This window comes from Drosophila miranda, chromosome 2, assembly GCF_003369915.1.
Source record: "Drosophila miranda strain MSH22 chromosome 2, D.miranda_PacBio2.1, whole genome shotgun sequence".
Taxonomy (NCBI): Eukaryota; Metazoa; Arthropoda; class Insecta; order Diptera; family Drosophilidae; genus Drosophila; species Drosophila miranda.
Genome location: NC_046675.1, coordinates 12,600,498 through 12,612,819, shown reverse-complemented (window position 1 = coordinate 12,612,819; position 12,322 = coordinate 12,600,498). Strand labels below are relative to the sequence as shown.

At 44.1% G+C, this 12,322-nt stretch overlaps 2 protein-coding genes and 2 non-coding genes across 4 annotated transcripts; 2 read left to right on the top strand and 2 right to left on the bottom strand.

Annotated features, from left to right (window-relative positions):
* Window positions 1-1,731: 1,731 nt before the first annotated feature.
* On the top strand, window positions 1,732-4,210 carry LOC108157662 (BTB/POZ domain-containing protein KCTD12). Its single transcript, XM_017289821.2, has one exon. It carries the CDS (start codon window positions 2,010-2,012, stop codon window positions 2,694-2,696), a length of 687 nt encoding a protein of 228 aa, XP_017145310.1. The 5' UTR covers window positions 1,732-2,009; the 3' UTR covers window positions 2,697-4,210.
* A 3,118-nt stretch (window positions 4,211-7,328) lies between these two features.
* Window positions 7,329-7,935, top strand: LOC108154588 (protein Turandot B1-like). The gene is made up of 2 exons (XM_017284892.2): window positions 7,329-7,415; window positions 7,467-7,935. The coding sequence occupies exons 1-2, from the start codon at window positions 7,390-7,392 to the stop codon at window positions 7,864-7,866; spliced, it is 426 nt and encodes a 141-aa protein (XP_017140381.1). The 5' UTR covers window positions 7,329-7,389; the 3' UTR covers window positions 7,867-7,935.
* Window positions 7,936-10,045: 2,110 nt separating this feature from the next.
* Trnat-cgu lies at window positions 10,046-10,117 on the bottom strand. Its single transcript has one exon. It is a non-coding gene; the product is annotated as a tRNA-Thr (tRNA).
* A 257-nt stretch (window positions 10,118-10,374) lies between these two features.
* On the bottom strand, window positions 10,375-10,446 carry Trnat-cgu. Its single transcript has one exon. It is a non-coding gene; the product is annotated as a tRNA-Thr (tRNA).
* Window positions 10,447-12,322: the final 1,876 nt, after the last annotated feature.

Sequence of the window (12,322 nt, the reverse complement as noted above, 5' to 3'; positions counted from 1 at the left end):
TGAAGGGCGACAATTTGGCGCGTTGTCAAAACAAAGTGCTCCAGTAAATAGAAACACTCAAGAGCGCACACAGGGAAAGTCGCCGCGAAATGTATGTGTACAGGCTGCCAGACAAAATCAATTTGAACCGCGGCAGCCAGCCAGACAAACAAGGAGCAGAGTCACAGCCAAAGGGAGAACCGACAAGAGAGCAAAGCAATCACACTCACACACAATCTGAGGCCTCTCACAAGCACACCCACACCCACACACACACACACAGGCGAATACAGACAGATGCAGGCAACGCGTAATGGCGCGTAAAGTGTTGCGCCATCTTAATGCGTGCCGAAAGCCACAAACTCATGGCCGCGAATACTTGGACGGGTGTAGGCAGGGCAGGCGTCTGATAAGGAAGCGCATTAGGCAGCGAGTAAAAGAGAGGGAATGGGGGGACCACAGGGACCACACCAGGAAACGGAAATGAGTCGAGCAAGTAGGCAAGATGGGCAAACAAGTTCAGACATTGGGGGGACAGGGGATAGAGAGGGGGTTTGGCTGAGTTGAACGCACTTGGGGCCACCGCCGACTCTCTTTTCATTGCAATTAGCAGTGGGCTCGTGTATTGGTGTGTATCTCCCACTCTCCGCCACTTCAAAGGGATAACCCAGAAAGAGAGAGAATAGGCTAACGAGCTGCGTAAGAGACTGAGCCAGGAATTCGCTGTGCCTCTTGTTGTTGATTCAATTGCAGCGAGACTCACGCACAAAGTGGCCTATAGCCCATGCCCATGCCTGTGTCATGAAATGTTAACAGCAAACAGGTGAGCTGCCAGGCAGTCTGGCCTGAGCTGCAGCAGCCGAGAGGCCCTTGGGTGGCCCATTTGGCACGAGGCCAAAACTGGCCAAGGCAGCCGCCCAACCAGTTGCATTGTCGGGTCTGGTGCTGGTTATGGTGCTGCTCGATGGGGTGCTGGCTGCCTGCTGTGGCATGTTAATGTCAGTGTCACGGTGTCAAATTGTCAGCGCCTGTTGCCACTGTGACCCTGCTGCCCTGCCGCCACGACCAAAAGAAGAGAAACAGGAATAGTTGGCATGCCGAGGCATGAACTATGTATGTGCGGCGCCTTAAAGTATGCAATGCGTGCTGTTGCCACAAATTTAGTTATGGCATGGACGTGAACTTTGCTCGGGTGCAAAACCCTCAAAAATGAACACACTCTACGTATGCTGAATTCTAATAAGAGAATCCTCAAAGGGCCTCCCTAAGCAGTTCAAACATATTTGGGCTGTATTAGCATCTAAGTAGAGGCACGCACGGCAAACAACAGTCTACCTGCTGCCGCCTAAGACAGAGCACAGAGCACTGAATCAGCGAACAGTAATCCAGCATATTGGCTATTAAGCATACGCCCTGTGGACCCTTGGAAACCCTCATCAAATTAATAACATTCGAGCAGGAAGCAGGCGCACGGCAACCAACGAGTAGCGAGCAACCCTTCGCACGCATATGCCAAAAATATCCCGTGCACATTTTTTAAATTTAACCACTTGTTAAACAATAATATCCAATATCAAAACAAACGCAGCGAGTGCGCAGGCCGAAAGAGAGAGGGCCAAAAAGAGAAGAGTACAGTTTTCTCTCTTGGAAGTTTCCACAATGAATACACACAAATGTACTACACCAACGGGCGAGTGAAAAGTGGCACTCTGGCAGGCAGCTCCCAGTCCCCAGCTCTCTGGCCAGGAGCAGGTGCCACAGTTCGACACGAGAGCTGAGCGAGTGCGGACGCGTGCAGCGGCTACCAAGCGGAACAAAACATTGTAGGAGCCAGTGCCAGTGCTGTAAACAAACCAGAAATTGTGTGAACTTGAGAATTGTGGGCGGAGAAGACGAAGACGGCTCGCGAGTGTACGTGCCTGCCATATGTGTGTTGGTGGCTGTGCGAGAAGGTGCCACAGATTAATTAGCAATTAACGCTGACCCACTGCAACAACCGACGACCGACACTCGACAGGCCAGGCCGCAGTATGTCCGAAATCATTGAGCTAAATGTTGGCGGTGTCAGCTACACGACCACGCTGGCCACTCTGCTGCAGGACAAGACATCGCTGCTGCACGAACTCTTTGGCGAGGGACGCGAATCGCTGGCCAAAGACAGCAAGGGTCGCTACTTCCTCGACCGCGACGGGGTCCTCTTCCGCTACATCCTGGACTACCTGCGCGATAAGGCGCTGCATCTGCCAGAGGGCTTCCGCGAGCGTCAGCGCCTGCAGCGCGAGGCGGAGCACTTCAAGCTCACCGCCATGCTCGACTGCATACGCGGGGAGCGGGACGCCCGTCCGCCCGGCTGCATCACCATTGGCTACCGGGGCAGCTTTCAGTTCGGCAAGGACGGGCTGGCTGATGTCAAGTTCCGCAAGCTGTCCCGCATCCTGGTCTGCGGCCGTGTGGCCCAGTGCCGCGAGATCTTCGGCGACACGCTGAACGAGTCACGGGATCCGGACCACGGCGGTCCTGACCGCTACACCTCGCGCTTCTTCCTGAAGCACTGCTTTATCGAGCAGGCCTTCGACAATCTGCACGATCACGGTTATCGTCTGGCCGGCAGCTGTGGCTCGGGGACGGCTGGCTCGGCCGCGGAGCCCAAGCCGGGCGTGGACACGGAGGAGAACCGCTGGAACCACTACAATGAGTTTGTCTTCATTCGGGATTAAGGCCACTATGCCGCCTATATCCCTACATTAAGCCCCCATCCACCCAACCAGCTGTCTCTATCCTTCTGTGTTTCGCCATGTCCCGGATTCTGCTGAGGCCCACAGGCCACGTTACGACAACATTCTCAAGAACAACTAACAGCTGACATCAACATCGGCATTCTGTCGTCCTTGTGACCTTCTTCTGGCTGCCTCGTCAGTATTTTGCGTGTGTGTCTTTCGCTTTAATGAGATATCCATTATGCGCATAGGAGATCATAAATAGGACAGGAACGAGCAGCAGCAGCAGGATGCCAAGGAGAATCCAAAGGTTTGAGTTTCAACCCACCTCTCGATATACAAATGGGAACATTTCAGATGTACAATTGAACTAAAAATCCACACATACCCCGTAAGCCTAGACAATTATTTAGAAATACTTAAGCCAGGACCGCATTCTTTTCCGTTTTGTGTTCTATATCTGTGTCCTTCCTTGGGGTTTCCTGCTAATTAAATGCGAGTCACACTTAATGTCGGGGGGAGAGCGGAGAGACCCATCAAATTTGATATGTTGAGCTGCTGCGCATAAATTTTGCTGATGAATGAAGACGAATTCGGATTTACGAGCAGACAACAAAGTGAAAATAAATTGGCAGCGGCAGAGGCAAATAGCAACAACAAATCGAACATTTTATTAGCCCCAAAATCCGTTAATGCATTGAAGAATAAACAAGACGAGAGGAATACATAAAACAGAATCGAATGTAATGGAAGTGCAATGAGATAAGAACCAGAGAAGGTACTACAGTCTCCAATAGACCAGAAAGTCAGGAATACACTGAAACCCTGAACAATTTGAAATACGGGTTACTCTCTTGAAACTAACGAAATATTGTAGAAACAGAAATCACCAGTAAAACAAATATCCAGCTCTAGTACCGAGCATACAAAAAACGAAAACAAAAATGGTAAATTTAAAGTTTTATTAGCCTAATAAAAGTCAAAACTTGGAAAAACAACACAAATACTATATACATATATCTGTATACATAGCGGCATAGGATAAAGGCAGAAAACATCTGGCCCGAAAAAATTATGGCCTAAGCAAAAAGGCAAACGCAATCCATAAAACTCGAGCACGAATCGATATTAGAACCATATTTACAATAAATATCTTACAAAGGCTGTCACAAGACAACCAAAGCAGCTCTCCAAAATGATTCCGAATTCTGGAAAGCTGCGAGTAAATCAACCAAAAATGTGGCCATATTACACAACAACAACAAATATTTGGCTTGACAGCTATGGAGAGCGAGGTACTTAATGGGGGGCTACAATTCCAGGTTCTTTACATGGTAAGGAATCTTGAAAAATATCTAATCCCAGCCTGGTCCTTCGCAATGTTCTGTAGCTCATTTTTGTGGCCCGAACAAAGAGGAGCATTTAATGTCAGGCATATGATTGTCATGTGAGAAGCTTTTGAAAAACCACTCCGAATTATTAGTGAATTGTAATGAGAGATGCCAAAAAAAAAACAAATGGACACAAAGTACTTCCAAAAACCGATGGGAATACAACACATGCCCAGTAAAATTTGCTGAACATTAGGGAAACCTCTTCGTTATTGATTTTATCCGCTTTGAGAGCGGCAACAGACTCATTGAAGCACATATATTCAGCTGACATATCTCGCATCGCATTTTCAGCATTTTCCCATTTATGTAGGTTTGTTGTTGATCTCATTTCCATCTACACCAATATTTGTCTACACAAGAACTCCAATGAAAATGCCAGGGCGCGTCATTGGACACACGAGCAAATTGTATAAAACTACGAGCATGAATTGTTTAAATCCTGGGTAAAAGTCGAATTGCATATGTAATCGTAAACAATAATTTGGCTACGTGCATGAGAAAACTATCGAGCTGCATTATACACTGATATACTGATGACGAGGCTCACACAGATAATATGAATCAATATATACATAAATATATCTATATATACCTAATTATATATTAAAACAATTGTCGATATTGAAAGTATCTTATAAATGTTTAGTATTATGTAATTGAAACCAAATCGAAAGCGAAAGGGACGGAAATGTACGAGTATTGTATTATTAATTGAATTAAACTAAAACTAAAGCTAATTTAAACTAAACTAAACCGAATGTAAAATGTATTTAGAAAAGCGCAAAAGTAAAACTGCTAAAATAGCCTATCAAGTGCATATGTATGTACATATGTACCTATGTAAAGAGGTATAACTTACAACAGGCGAAAACCAACAATAAATTAAAGAAAACCGAAGAAAATGTAAGAGTCCTGATTGGGGTATGGGTTGTCAGGGGAAATCTCTATACTTCTTTAGCTGATTATCATTAATTGGTCATTTTGCTGCCCGAATCAAAAATTCATTCGTGGAATATATGGCGGAATATAATATTTATAGACTCATGGGCCCACGACAGCTCATTAAAATTCACGAGCACACAAATAAAACAACGCAATAATGTAAACAAAATCATAAAGGAATCAAATATACATTTAATATAAACAACAAAACGAAAAGTCGACAAACAATGGCAAACAAAAGTTTTGCGGCCAACAAGGCAAACATCGGTCCCGTCTCAAAATGTTGGCGGGGAACGGAACAAAGCCGTGCACATAAATAGCTGAAAGTCTCTTTGAGGAGGATGAATGAAGGCGACCATTAAAGAGGCAGCAACAATTCGTCATTTGTTTAAATTCAAAGCAGGCAACAGTCATTTCTGTAGGGCTGTATGGGCTGGCAGCAGTCAGAGGACCTGAACGGCAACAAGAGTCAAGGGAAAGGCAGAGAAATGTTGAAATTAAAAGGGAAAATGCTTTCTTGTTTTTTGCAATTTTCTTCTTTTTGTGTTTGTGCGTGTTGAAGTGCGCTCTAGAGCCAGAAAGGTATACATACCAATAAAGGAAGCAGGCAAGCCAAAGGGAAAACGAAAGCGAAGGAAAAAAGGCGAAAGTTGGCGCCAATGGGAAATGCACTGCCTAAAAGGAGGCAACGGAACCCGAGCGAACACCCACCAACACAGCCACACAGCACGCCGTTCGCTGTTCGCCATCTGCATACTAAGCAACAAGCGAGTATTCCTTGCGTATGTGTGAGGGAGGGGAGAGCGAGACAGTGATAGAGAGATGTCAGATATTGACTGTACGGACTTAAGATGTACACAATATGCAAAGTGTGGGCCCGGAATAAGGTAAGTCGGTACGCCCACTCCCACTTCTACTGCCACTCCTACTGCCACTCCTACTGCCACTCCTACTGCCACTCCACACTCCATCCATTCAGTTCCAAGAAAAGACCAAATTTTTGGTATCTGCTGTACGCATATAAATTGCAGAGCTTGGCTTGGCTTACTGCCATCTCCTACCCTTCTTCGTGCCAATTCCATTCCACTCTTACTCCCATGGGGGACCCAATCTACGACATAACCACGAACAGCCAAAAAGATACCCGCTACTAAGGATATACGCTGAATAATGCTGATAAAAAACGGTAGCACCCATCCTATTTTTTGAAATATTTAACAGATCGGAAGGATTTGAAGTCTTCTTCCTAGTGTTACATATATTTGCGCGGATCTATCATACCCTTGTGCCTTAGATATACGGAGTATTGCCAGGCAGGCAAGGCCTTCCTGGGTGTGTTGACAGCTTCTGACAGCAGGGAAATGAAATGATTCCTTTTTGTCTCTTACGGTAAATTACCTTGATTTGATTTCGCCATAGCGGAGTTGGGCCGTCTGATTAACATTTCCTCGCTGTGCGCGCAGTCATCGTCATCATCATGTGCAGCAACAAAAGTGCCTCGAATTGCGCCCGGCACGGCACTGGTACTGGCACTGGCACCCTGTCAGTTTCAATTAGTTTCAACTGGATGATGAGAGAGGCCCTCAACCGACCCGGTCCCCGGTTTCGGGCTATCCAATAAAAAGGCACAAGGCGCCCCCATCCGACCTTGTCGCCTGCGTGCCTTATTAATTCATAAATTTCGCATAGGTCGTGGCAGGATGCTTTAAATTTATGTCATTTCATTTAGTGGCGGGGCATCGAAGAATACCAACACTTGGAGCTTATGTGGTTACCTTACCTTGCTTCGCCGCCTTGTCTTACACGTCGAGAGTCGAGCCTTTGAAATGTGTGGCATGCCTTACCGGGGCACAATTAACACATCCATTTGCATAGCTCTGGCAGGTGCTCTGAGTGCGTGGGCACTTAATTAAGTGATGGCTAGATCTGAGCGACAACTTGTCTTTAATCTTCTAAAAAAGGATTGGTCACAAGAGGAAACGGTTCCCCAACTAATTATTATATTAGAAAACCCACCCGGTGTATCAATTTAAGCTGTAATTTTGTTTGGAAATTACTTTTTGGTATCGGATAAGTACCACTTAAGCTATGCTGAAGCATACATATGACCTTATTTAAAGAAATACTCATTATCTGAACGCCTTGTGGCTTTTCCAAGAAGAGCGTGCCAATAAAGTCAATGATCTGGATTAACTGCTGATAGCATTTACTTCGAGCTCTTACTGTACATCTTCCGATTTATATATAGAAAAGTTAATCTCAAATGGGTCTGTCTTATCTTCTCCAAGGGGTATATATTCTGTTGAATTCTACGTACCAGTTCAATTGACTCAAGCAGGCGCTTAAGACTGGTCGCGATGCCCACTTCTTCCATAACTTTAGTGTAAGTCGAGTAAATCAAAAAGTAATTTCACATTTTAATACGTATTTCCAGGTTTCTTTCGTTGCTCTTCCTATGTCTCTTATACACTGGGTATACGGACAATAATCTGGATGAGGATAAGCGCAAATTATTTGAAATTTACAATAGCTCCCATGATGATTTGACTAAGATCAATAATATCCCAGAATTAGTCAAGATATATGAGCGCATTTCTTACACCTTATCTCCGGAACTAAGGGAATCACTTGACAGGCTTATCGATGAAAATACAGCTACGGATCATGATACTATATTAGTGGATGGCATGCCTAGACAAGGCGGCAAAAAAAAAATAAAGTTTATAGTTCCAAAGCTCTTGACTGAGCCTGCAAAAGACGTAGCAAGTGGATTCTTTAATAGCCTTGGAGCGGGTTTGTATGACTTCTTCTTTGGGAGTAAGAAAGAAGAGTAACATAGTATACATCGAATTTGTATATCATATACTTTAACAATACGAGAAATACAAATCGTGTACATTTAATAGTTGTTTAATTCATATTTTCAGGGATTAAATGGGCCTCATTTATGAGTTTTGTTGGTCTAATAAGTTACCCCATAGTGGGAGTGACCTAAACAAATAATATTCCAGTTCCTGTATTGATCTTTGCCACGTTTTAGTGGTCATTCCTCGACGCTTCCTGGGAAGCAGCGTAAGAGTTTCTGCTATGTCGCTACTCCATATCGATAATGCTGATTCTATATATGTACCATATGTATACACTACTCGAATCAAGACAATAATTATCGGCAAGTGGGGTTATCTGTAGGCATTGACAGTAGATGGCATATCTTTACTGGTCAAGCTGTGATTGAGTCCTAGTTTCCTTCTTCGCAATTTGCTTAAATTTATTTTTATTTCCGCTATTTATGGCGCCACAAGCATTTCCTCTAATTTGCCACCAAAACAAACAGGAACGGCACACACAAGTATCGGGTCATACACAAGCACCAAGTACATCTGTACATACTCGTGTTGTATGTAGCATGTACATAATCATTGCACGTTCTCCATATGGTCACACCCACACAAATGCAAAGACATAATGACCGCATCATTCACCATACAGCCAGAGCCGGAAACCCTATTTACAACTCGTATTTGCCGTTAGTTTTAAAGGCCCAAACGTGCGCAACGCCCTGCGTGTGCGAGTGGGCAGTCATAAAATAACAGTTGGGGCCGGCCAAGAAGAGGGCTCAAGAAGTAGTTAGGTATGCCCTTGACGCAATGTTCTTTCCTGCTGCCCCAAATGGCAAGCTTACTACCAACCCACTCAACGCTTGATCAACCCCACACTGGGTTCAGAAAAATAAGAAAATATTACATTAAAGGGTTCTTGAGGCCCCTAAATAGAAAAATACTACATTGGAGTCTTCTCAAAGGCAGTTATGAATTACATATAAAATCAACCCTCATATTTAAATAATATCTAAAAGAAAAAGAAGAAAACGAGGGGGAACGTTGTGAGTTGCTGCGGACACCGCAACTCTACAGTTATACCCGATACTAAGTCAGTATGGCTCTCCTCCGTCAGACGCCGCTAATATTGAACGACACGACAAAGAGTGCGTGCGAGAGAGACAGAAAATCAGTCTGAGCGTGACGTCGGGCGCTGCGTAGCCACTGCAAATTGATTTGTTCCGTTTGTCTATAAAAATGATCTGATCTGATCCAGATTCAGCAACCTGATAGATATGATCATTATCTATGATTCTGCTTTAGTTTTCTCGTATCTTCAAAATTGTGGATGCCACAGATTTTCGTCCTTTGGGGGGGCGGAAGGGGGTGAGGCGAAATTTTGAGATATACGTTTTATAGTGAGATCTAGCAGGAGTGCGGATACCAAATTTGGTTACTCTAGCGTTAATAGTCTCTGAGATTTGTAAATATCCCCAGATTTTCGTCCTTTGCGGGGGCGGAAGGGGGTGTGGCGAAATTTTGAAACAAACTCGTCTCGGTCCGATATCTTAGGAGTGTGGATACCAAATTTGGTTGCTATAGCTTTTATAGTCTCTGAGATCTAGGCGCTAATGTTTTACTCTAAGCAAAGCCGCCTATGCTACGTGTGTGTTAGAGAGAGACAGGGCGAGAAAAAATGAAATTGTTTTCTTGATGCTGGCTATAATAATAATACGATCCAATTCAGATTCTGCAGTCTAAAAGATATGGTCATTCTCTATGATTCTGCGTTGTTGGTTTTCTCATATCTTTAAAATTGTGGATGTCACAGATTTTCGTCCTTTGTGGGGGCGGAAGTGGGCGGGGCGAAGTTTTGAAATATTTTTGTAGCAGTGACACATCACAGAAGTCTGGATCCAAAATATCGTTGCTCTAGCTCTTATAGTCTTTGAGCACTAGGCGCTAATAGGGACGGGCAGACGGACGGACGGACAGACGGACAGACGGACAGACAGACATGGCTCAATCGACTCGGCTATTGATGCTGATCAAGAATATATATACTTTATGGGGTCGGAAACGATTCCTTCTGGACGTTACACACATCCATTTTCACCACAAATCTAATATACCCCAATACTCATTTTGAGTATCGGGTATAAAAAGGAATGAAACTTATTGAAAGTTTGCCACTTGCCTCCTGTGAGGGTTGAACTCACGGCCTTTGGTTTACGAGACCAACGCTCTACCACTGAGCTAAAGAGGCACTGCGAAGAGCGGCGCCAAATGCCTTATATCACCCACCCCGCTCAGCGGTGCTGGGAAATGCAGAATAATGAGCGTGAAAGAGAGAACTGAGAGATGCTTATCAAACAGATCGTGACTCATCGTCATTGAAAGAACAACACACCTAAGTAAATAGAGTATGGTTATAAAATGAGAATATCTATGGAAATATTTCTTTGTAATATATTTTATAAAACGTTTTATAAAACGAATCAAAATAGTTAATCATGTGAAACTTGCCTCCTGTGAGGGTTGAACTCACGGCCTTTGGTTTACGAGACCAACGCTCTACCACTGAGCTAAAGAGGCTTCGTGGTACCGGCTGCCAAACGGCGCATACGAGACAGCGCACAGCAAACAGTTCATCAAGAGAGCGGCAGAGCAAGAGAGCAGCATTGCGTCGCAGAGGCATGCGCAGTACAAATTCAAAAATATTAAAAATAATATTTATGGACATTAATTAACTCAATTCTAATTTTAAGCGTCGCAAACGGAGTTGCTGTTTCATTAGCAAGAAAGTGCGTTATAGAAACTATTGTAATACTGGTCATCAATTTAGATAAGACATTTCCCACTATCAATATCACTAAGTAAATGTGTTGGTACATCATTTGAGGAAACTGGAGATGTTTCTGATAAGAGCAAGCACACAAAAGATACCTATTAGCTAATAGAGTACTAAAATTTCGTAATTGCAGTATGCATTAGACAGTTAATATGTGGCTATCCATCATGATGGCAGCCCAGAATTTGATGCTGCTTTTTGTTGCCTCTTAGCGTTGACCAAGGCGCACACACACAGAAACATCACTCATTGTCACAAACACACAACCACACACATTATGTGTGTGCCACAAAGCGGAAATGCTTTGTGGCAGCTCCAAATGAAAGCATTTCCCTTTTCCAGCTAGTAAAAAAAATGTCCAAAACATGGATTCAAATTTTCCCCTACCACTGCCCGTTGGCTTCCTTCGCATACTCGTAATACATGCCATTTTCAGTCTCCCGGCCTTGGCTTTGTTTCAACTTGAGCCACCAGTGACAAATTCACTTGTCACACAACACAATTGCGGTGAATGATAGTCATCCACTGAATTCCCCGAATGTGGACAAATATTGTGCCAGAGAAAACGAGCCACGCTACCCAACAGATGTCGACAAAATATGAGTGACAATTCTATTAGTTGCAAATTGAACTGGCCCGGTCGAAACCAAGCAGGAGCCAGCCAAGGCAGTGAAGGCCATGCCAAGTGGTGGCGGGGCACGCAAACGAGGCATTAACACCCGTCATAACTGGGGCTATAAACAACAGGTCCTCTGACACAATCCCAGAATAACTAGTACGTTCGGTTTATACTGTGAGGAGATTGTGATGTCACCGAGTCCCCTTCTACATCAAAAGCAACACCGGATCAAATCGAACTGACCTAATTGGCTTGGTAATGCCTTAGCAGTTATTATACGCATACTATCGCTAATGTGGGATGTCCAAATTTTGGTGTTTAGCAGGATTTTAAGCAAAATAGTCATAAACTAGACTGATTAAATCAATAATTTGCTGCAATATCTAAACCAACAACTACATTCTTATCTCAGTATTCTATTCGCATAAACGATTCCCCTTAGGGCCACTATGGGTTGACCCATAACATGTCTGTTTTCTGTTCCCTCTGTTCAGTACCCTTCTGGTTGGCTGAGTGATTTACGCATAGGCGTAGGGCAAATTAATTGCCACTAATCAAGTGATTTGAATTCATGCGCGAGCCTCGTAAAAAGGGTTCCCGTGTTCTTCTTAAAGTTCTCGTTAGGAGGCGGCCTAAAGCAATTTATGATGTTTTATAGCATCACTAATTGCACGCAAGCGCGGGCTCTGATTAATAACTGTCAAAAATGGGATTGGGAAGCGACTCAGGAGGCGAGGCAGCGAGGACTCGACTCCCGTTCGCCCACATGTTTATTGATTTTCTTGCCAAACCAACATACACGCACAAATACATGGCTGATAAATGAAGCTAAACGACAGAATTTATATCCCGCCCGAGAGCAAAACAATAGGGGAAAAATTAAAGAAAATGGGCAGAAAAGCACGCCCCAAATTCTTTGGGCCAAAAAGCTAATTTATGGCAAGATGCTCCAAACGAGTGGTGACCTCTGGCATATGCCGTTTCCTCCGGCAGACGGGCAT

Coding starts and splice junctions, on each gene's coding strand:
- LOC108154588 (XM_017284892.2), top strand. CDS start 7,390: ATGCCCACTTCTTCCATAACTTTAGT. Junction 7,416..7,466: donor ACTTCTTCCATAACTTTAGT/GTAAGTCGAGTA, acceptor ACGTATTTCCAG/GTTTCTTTCGTTGCTCTTCC.
- LOC108157662 (XM_017289821.2), top strand. CDS start 2,010: ATGTCCGAAATCATTGAGCTAAATGTTGGCGGTGTCAGCTACACGACC.